At 32.7% G+C, this 8,178-nt stretch overlaps 1 protein-coding gene across 1 annotated transcript; it reads right to left on the bottom strand.

The window, feature by feature from the left end:
• Positions 1 to 571: 571 nt before the first annotated feature.
• LOC132180783 (glutamine synthetase) lies at positions 572 to 4,404 on the bottom strand. Its single transcript, XM_059593727.2, has 12 exons — positions 4,219 to 4,404; positions 3,239 to 3,278; positions 3,013 to 3,116; positions 2,809 to 2,857; positions 2,599 to 2,705; positions 2,427 to 2,514; positions 1,862 to 1,990; positions 1,694 to 1,768; positions 1,519 to 1,572; positions 1,368 to 1,405; positions 1,108 to 1,267; positions 572 to 984 (listed from the first exon to the last, which is right to left on the bottom strand). The coding sequence occupies exons 1-12, from the start codon at positions 4,290 to 4,292 to the stop codon at positions 832 to 834; spliced, it is 1,071 nt and encodes a 356-aa protein (XP_059449710.1). The 5' UTR covers positions 4,293 to 4,404; the 3' UTR covers positions 572 to 831.
• Between the last annotated feature and the right edge of the window lie 3,774 nt (positions 4,405 to 8,178).

Below are 8,178 nucleotides of genomic sequence, written 5' to 3'. Positions count from 1 at the left end.
ATTAAAAAATGAGTATTTAAATTATATAGATTAATTATAATTTAACTTATTTAAATAAATGAGTTAAATTTCTTAGTCCTAACTCGCTCGCTAATTCAATATTGAGTTTATATTAAATTTGCAAGTAGTGTAAAAAATTATCATTATTAACCTTAAATATTAAATGTCGAATTCAGATCATATTAAGACGTGAATATAAAACTATGTAAATTAACCTTAACCCACTAATTTCATATTAAATACGTGTCAATGTCAATTTCACGGATGGTGTTAAAAATTTACAAACCCCACAAATTTGCTCATGCAAGTTGTGATTGCTCAGAATGCAGCATGTTAAAATCCAGTACAGATTTTTGTTGCTGGGAACTCTTTGGATTGGTAGGTTAGGGTTAGGCTTTGCTTGTTAAATTTATGTTTTTTTGGCCTTTCCATCTTGAACTTCTCGGCCACAGTAAACATATCTGATAATTTAAGAGTTGGAACATCAAATAAACTAATTACACATATAAATGGAGCAGCAATCATAATTTCCATGGAAAACATATAATTTCCAAGATAACAATAACAACCATTCAACAAATGGAAAGCAGCCCCCTTTCATTTTGTAGTTTATACAAAACACATTATTTAACACGAGGTAGAATCATGAAGCAAGGAAGCAATAAACTCACCTTGCTACCACCACCTCATACATGGGGCAAATGAGAAACAGAAATAACAGGACAAAGCTACTCTAATGGAAAGTACATGGTACTCAAATGACACATTTTGCTTTTATCTCATGGAAAGACAGACAATGACAATGATCCCCAAGGGAGGATAAGCTGGCACTCATGGCTTCCACAGGATGGTGGTTTCTGCGATCATGGAAGTGACCACATATGGATCCATGTTAGAAGCAGGCCTCCTGTCCTCGAAATACCCTTTGCCTTCTTTTTCTGTGTCTCTGCCAACCCGGATAGATGCCCCACGGTTTGCAACACCCTGCCCAAATGCAAGCAAAAGAAGAGTTAGTGCTTAAATAGATATGTAAAACAACAGCTATGAGAAGAGAGACTGTATGCAGCAATGTGAAACTAGTTGTTTTGGTCAAATGTAATTTCTTACCCATAAGAAAGTGTTGATGTCAGCTGTTTCGTGACGGCCGGTGAGACGGCGCTCATTGCCTTCCCCATATGCTGCAATGTGCTCTTTGTGCCTCAGCCCCAGCTTGTCAATTGCTTTCTTGATGATCTCATAGCCTCCATTGCTTCTCATGGACTTGGTACTGAAAAAATGCCAAAAACATTCATGAATGAGAAAGAGAGAGAGAGAGAATCTTAACAGCTTCTAGTCCAATTAAGATAGTTTTTAATGATTTATATTACCTGTAGTTTGTGTGAGCACCAGCTCCATTCCAGTCACCCTGGTGAGACAAACAGATCCAATATTCAAAACAAGTTCCAGGATCGAACAGGACAAGTTCTTGGAATTAAATGGAACAAACTTCAATGAAATAAGGGGACACAGAATTCTGACCTGAATTGGCTTGGGATCAAGAGTGAGCACCACCCCAGCAATCTCTGTAATCCTCTGTTCATGCAAGGAAACAAAAACATTAGGAAAACATATATACAATATTTAATGGCGGTGGCAGTGGCAGTGGCAGTGGCAGTGGCAGTAGTATCTTCTTAATTTGAGTGTGTAAAATTACCTCCAAAATGTAACGAGCAGCCCACACCTCATCTCCAGCAGAGATGCCAACAGAAGGACCAACTTGGAATTCCCACTATATAATACCAACAATTTAAAGATTAAAATATGAATTAAAGATATATTATAAAAAAATGAAAAGAAGATAGGATGGAATTTGTTGCTTTACCTGGCCTGGCATCACTTCTCCATTGATGCCACTAATGTTGATGCCTGCATATAGACAAGCCTTGTAATGCGCATCAACTATATCACGACCCCAGGCTTTGTCAGCACCAATACCACAGTAGTATGGTCCCTGTTGAGCAGCAGTAAAAACTTCAAATCACACATCTGCTATAGGTGATTAATTGACAATAATTTTTTAACGATGGGTAAAAATAAAAAATAAAAAATAGTGGGATGAAAATTATGGACGCTGTGTACATGAGATCAAAATTCAGGAATTACTCTTTTATCAGTTTTAAGTAGAAAGTTTGTAGTTGAATAAGAATGAGGGAGTTAAAACCAACGCATGTAAAAAGAGATATAGCCAAGTATTTCCCTAGAGTAAACAGACACAAGAATGAGGGAAAAAGAGCAACATGTGGAAACTAACACAAGACAAACTTTCAAGACAGACAAGGAAACCAATTAGCAGAATTTCAGAAGCTACAAGACGTAAGGGGAAAAAACACAACAGACATGAATGTAGTAAAATTAAAGAGAAGTGTTTTATTATAAAGTTTTATTACCTGAGGGCCAGGATAACCACCAGTAGGCCACCCAAGAGGCCATTTGACATCTTTCTGCAACAAGGTGTACTCCTGCTCAATACCATACCTGTTTTTTCATTGCAAGTAAAATCAGATGTTGAAAATGATATTCAAAATGATTTTAATAAGTATTAGATGAGATGGAAGTTACCAGGGTACTTCAGCAACAACTTCAGGATGGCTGAATATCTTTGCAGCACTATGTCTCTTGTTTGTTGGAATTGGCTCTCCCGCCGGAGTGTAAGTATCACAGATTACCTAAGTCAATTAACATAGAAAATATTATGCAAATGAGTAAACAACTAGACTTTGCCAGAATGAATACACATATATGAAGTTTATTCTAGGAGAAATAACTCACAAGAATATTGTTGCCTCTCCTGAATGGATCCTTGAAAATTGCCTGAGGACTGTTTAAATAAATCAACAAGACATGATTAATATAAGGATATATAAACAGAAATAAGTAAACAAAGAAGAACCAAACAATTAAAATGACTATCAATAACAGACATTCAACAAGTGGCAAAAAGAAAGAGAAAAGTAAAAAAATTAGAAAGCTTACTATAAGATCACTTCACTGTCTTGACCAGGAGCTTGACCTGTGCTAGAACCATCGTAATTCCACTTGGGGAGCTTTGAAGGGTCACTAACTGGTCCAGGAAGCGTCTGTGTACACCCAAAGTGAATATGAAGAAATCAATAAACCAAAAAAGAAAAGTAAGAACAAAAACAACAACAACAAGGTTTTGGTTTTTCTATTGTTTTTCCTAAAGGAGAAGAATTGTTACCCTTGCTTTGCTTCTGAGGTCCGTACCAGATCCACCAATCCTGTTCAATAAATTACAAAAGAAATTACAAACGATAAGATTAATCAAAAGCACACACCAATCAAGAAGAAAAAACTAGGCAAAGCAATAGAAGTTTTAAGGAAATTTTTTTAGTTAAAAACAAAAATACACGAATAACAAGGAAGAAAACAACATAAAAATCCATTAATATGTTGCAAAACCATAGGTTGGTCACAAAGAAGAAAACTTAAAACATGAGAACCCATCAATCTTATCATTAATTCTACAAAAACAACCCAAGCCCCATACAAGAACAAGAAGGGATGAACAGGGAAACTCAGAAAACAAAAAAAAAAACAAAAAAAGGATGCAAATGGTCTGTCTTGATTTTGGAAAGTAGAAGACTTAGAAAGACAAAAACAGGAAACAACCAAACAAATGATATTATAAAAGGAGAAGAAGAAGAAAACAGGAAACAAAAAACACACAAAACAGTACAAAAGTAGATCTTACAAACCAGAAGTTGATCAAGATGAAGAATCTCTATAAAAAAAAAACATGCATAACCTTCAAATTAAATAGAGCCTTAAACTTAAAGAACAGGGGACTAACAGAGACTCCAAATATAATCAAGAGAAGAATATTACAGGATAATACCAAAAAAAAAAACTACTGTTCCACCATGGAGAAACTTATGACATCAGAATATGCAAGTACCAAATTTTCTTTTATTTTCCACCATTTCCCAAATAAATACACAGAAAATATGAGAGAAACGACCAACAAAACAGAGATTTCATAGCTTCGGTGGCTTTTGATCACAGGGAAGATAACACAAAAACAAAGCAAGCCCATTATCATGCTCACCCCAAAAAAAAAACCCATTAGCCCATAAAAACACATATAAACAAACGATAAACCGCAAAAATACGCCCAGAAAAACAGAGGAGGAAGAATATGAGAAGGTAAAAGGAGCTCACCATATGTACTCTGCGATCACCTTTTCGGTAGTGTCGGAGAGGTTAAGGTTTACGAGATCTGAAAGCAGCGACATGTCGAGAAGAAACACAAACACAAATCAGAGGCTTGGAACTGAATCTCGGTCTCTCTGTGGTTGAATGAGTTCAGACTCATGAACAGAGCAGGAGTTGGTGCCTTTTATAATGTAAAAGAGTCTTGTGTTGGAGGTATAAATGTATTTTTATAATATATTTAGGGTTCGAAAAAATAGATAAATATTTTTCGTTGGTTTTTGAAATATAAAATTAATATTAGTTAGATTTTACAGAGCTAATACTTAAATGGGATGGTCATTTCGCAAAGGGTTGTACTTTCTCGTAATTGCCTGTGTGGACAGAATCTTCTCAGTGGACCTCCACTTTACCGGCTACCGGTCATGACGGTTTTTCTTTTCATTTCTATTCTTCCAAAAAAGTAATTAAAACCAATAAAACTTAATCCGTCTATCTCGGCAACCTTTGCAAGAATCTATAAACAACGAATACGACTTGGAAGAAGTAAAAAAAAAAAAATTAGCAATTTCAATTTCCTTGCCATTTTTGCTTTGGAAAGATTCTGCGTGATTAAAAGGACAACCAAACAAAGGCGATTATTAAGTTTAGAAATCCGAATACGACGGGGTGAAGAGATTTGATGCAATAATGGTACGGAACACCGAACATTACAGTTTGGATTCTTGGATTCCTGGATTTTTTTTTTTTGTTATTGTTCATTTCAAACAAAACAAAAAACAATTATTGTGAGACAATTAATCTTAAAATCATGCTTATATTATATCATATTCATATCAGTTTTATGGGTCAGTCACAATATTATAAATTAAATAATTAAATTTAAGTTTTTTTTTTATTTGCTTAAGTTTTTGGCCAAGATAACTAGTGATCTAATATGTTATTAAAGCTAGGATTTATAATTCAAACCCGGACTCCACAGTTAAGGACGAAACTACACTCGCCCATGGACTCCCAAAATTTTAAAAATATCACAAAAGTTTGAAAATTTCTTCTAAATTTTTTGCATTATCATGAAATGCCCCCGTCTCCCCCACCCGAATTTATTTTTTTATTTTTTTAGTTTTTTAGTTTTGTCCCATTTCCTAAAATTGTAGTGTCGCCCATGTCTACAGTTTACTTTCATTTTAATTAAATACTTCATGTATGAAGTCATATATTTGTGTTAATTATATTATTAAATTTATTATTTTTTCTCCGTTTAAACTTTTGAAATTACTGACAATTTAATACAATGCAAATATGATTTTTAATTGATTAGAGACAGTATTTCATAAAGCAGAAGTCATTAGTTCAAATTCTTTTCTTCCGATACGAGGAATGGATACAATGAAAATAGCAAATAACACAACATGCATGCATTCTTGATTCTTCTTCTTGCCATTTAAAGTTGAAGCAATGCATTCAACCAAAATAGCGAGGAATGGTAAAAGAGATGGTGTCACTGGTGGTGGCACAGTGAAAACATTGTTGTTTTAGCTTTGCGAATTATATTTTAAAAAGTGAGATACATAAATAATATTTGTAAATACAAGCTGTCATTTTCTTTTTGGGTGTGTGTGATTATATATTTATTGTCCCCATAAATAGCAATCGTTGACAGCCATCAATAGTAGAACAGAAGGGATGGGGTTAGCTGGAGGTGTGGTAGTTGAGCTAACGACCCCCCCTTGATGATGCCTTTTTTTACCTACTTAGAATAGAAGCTCTATCAACTAATTATATATAGAAATGATGAATATTCTAAGGAAATCAACTTAAGACAATTTATACTTCCCCAACAAAAAAAAAAAAAAAAAAAAAAAGTTTGAGAAAATTAAAGAAGTTGTTAATATGCTTTTACACTTTATCTCACTCGATTGACCAATCGAGGGTTAATTAGATCGAAGAACTCAATAATGATGCATGTTTAAATAAACAAAATTCAAGTACTAATGAACGCTGTTACATCAAACCAAATTCAAATACTAATGTACTAATGGAGGGTTAATTTGATTGAGCGTATTGTTTATTAGCGTTTGGATTAGCCCTTATTGAAAAAAAAAAAAAAAAAATTCAAGTACTAATAAACACTGAAACATCAAACCTATAAAATAGAGGGAACATGTCCAAAAAAATAAAATAAAATAAAAGTAAAATAAGAAATATTTAATATTCCTTTTATAAGTATAAAAGTTGTAAACTTAGAGCTTAGTCAATTGTTTGACCAAAAACAAATAGATGGCTAAAAATACTTTATAATAATAATAAATAAACAAAAATATAGCAACTTAAACAATTGGTTCATTGGTTGATTCCACCAGGCATGGGATGGCTCCACCATCCATCCACTCCAATTCCTTACAATATATAAATTTCAATTTAATTTAAACAATTAAGCACGTCACTCCACTTCTGTATCTGAAAAATGATACCAGCCAATGAGTTTCAGTTGTTGGAATCTACGGGACTATAATTATTCTTAAAATAAGATGTCTTTTAATTATATTTTATACTTCTTGTAGTCTTCAGAAACATGTTCATTATGATTAAACTTAAAGTCAGACTTCTATTTGGATATCATTGGAATGTGTTACAATTTATAAAAATTGGAATTACTATTTAATTTAAATAAAATAGTGCAACCCAACCCTTTTCTTGATGTAATTTACAATAGTTAATATTTTTTAGATGATTTTTTTTTTTTTTTGTTTAACAAAGTGTTTTGATTTAGATATAAGTTAAAATAATTTTAAGTATTTTGTATTTTTAGTTGATTGTTTGAATTTTTGTTTTTTTTTTTAAAAAAAAGAGGGAGAGAAAAAACAAATGAAATACATCTTCTTCATTAAAGATTTGAAAGTGGCCTATAATTGACCGAAGGAAAAATGATGGCCACTAACTCACTAGGTTCCATTTTATATTGAACTAATTATAAGAGATCATATTTGAATATTTAGCATTATGATTCTTTACAATTTTTAAATTTTCAAATTAAGAATTCGTTTTTTTCTTTTTCTTTTTCTTTTTGCAATGACTTAGATAATGCTACAAATTAAAAGTGTAGCATAAGTGGCCACATTATCAATGATGGCCTGGCCAGATAATTAAACTTTTTTATTTAAAAAAAAAAAAATTTAAATTATTGAGCCATCCCCTTGGCTCCATGGGGGTGGCCCCAATACCCACTGAGAGTGGTTTCGGGCCTTCGGCCACCCCCATCCAGCTAGATGGGCCACCCCAAATTTTATTTATTTTTTAAAAATTTTTATTTTTTTTATTTTTTAAAATAAAAAATTAATATTTACGTCATCAGTAATGATATAACTACTTATGTCAAGTGTTAAATTTTAATTGATTCACGTGTCAGTGATGTGGATTTCGTTAAGTCAACTAACGGTCAATAGACAAAATGATTAATTTAGTCTTTATCAAAACTACTAATACTTTTTGTGATCAAAATTAGACAAAAAAAAAAAAAAACACAACTTTAGGATATTAGGTATTTAACCCTTTAATTAAACAAATTATGAGGATTCTCATCCCGTGGGCACACGCTGAAGGACAAGCGACTTGCTTCGTTCGTAAGGGCCTTGTTTTTACCGGCACGTGTCGTAGAATACTAAGTGGAACACGACATCCTATGAGTTGTGAGTCATCTTATTGGGCTCACCGTGGTCTTCAAACTCCCAATCACCTCATTGTGCGAGAGTGCTTAGGATAAGATTTGTCTCTAATTTTCACTTCACGCTCTCAACTAATATTTCTGGATATACATTTTGTTCTCTCAAAATCTGATAAAAGCATTAGGCCCTGGCCCTAAATTTAAATCCAATTTTTTTTACTCTAATATTAATGAAATTATGCGTTGTCATAATAAATATTTATTATGTTTTTTTTTTTTGTTAAGGAAAAACACAAATAAATTTA

This window comes from Corylus avellana, chromosome 5 (assembly GCF_965113065.1).
Source record: "Corylus avellana chromosome 5, dhCorAvel1.hap1.2, whole genome shotgun sequence".
In the NCBI taxonomy this organism is placed as follows: domain Eukaryota; kingdom Viridiplantae; phylum Streptophyta; class Magnoliopsida; order Fagales; family Betulaceae; genus Corylus; species Corylus avellana.
Note: the sequence above shows the minus strand (reverse complement) of the source record. Positions and strands in the feature narration are given on the sequence as shown.

Coding starts and splice junctions, on each gene's coding strand:
- LOC132180783 (XM_059593727.2), bottom strand. CDS start 4,292: ATGTCGCTGCTTTCAGATCTCGTAAACCTTAACCTCTCCGACACTACC. Junction 3,117..3,238: donor ACCTCAGAAGCAAAGCAAGG/GTAACAATTCTT, acceptor GGGTGTACACAG/ACGCTTCCTGGACCAGTTAG. Junction 1,268..1,367: donor GGTGCTCACACAAACTACAG/GTAATATAAATC, acceptor GCATTTTTTCAG/TACCAAGTCCATGAGAAGCA.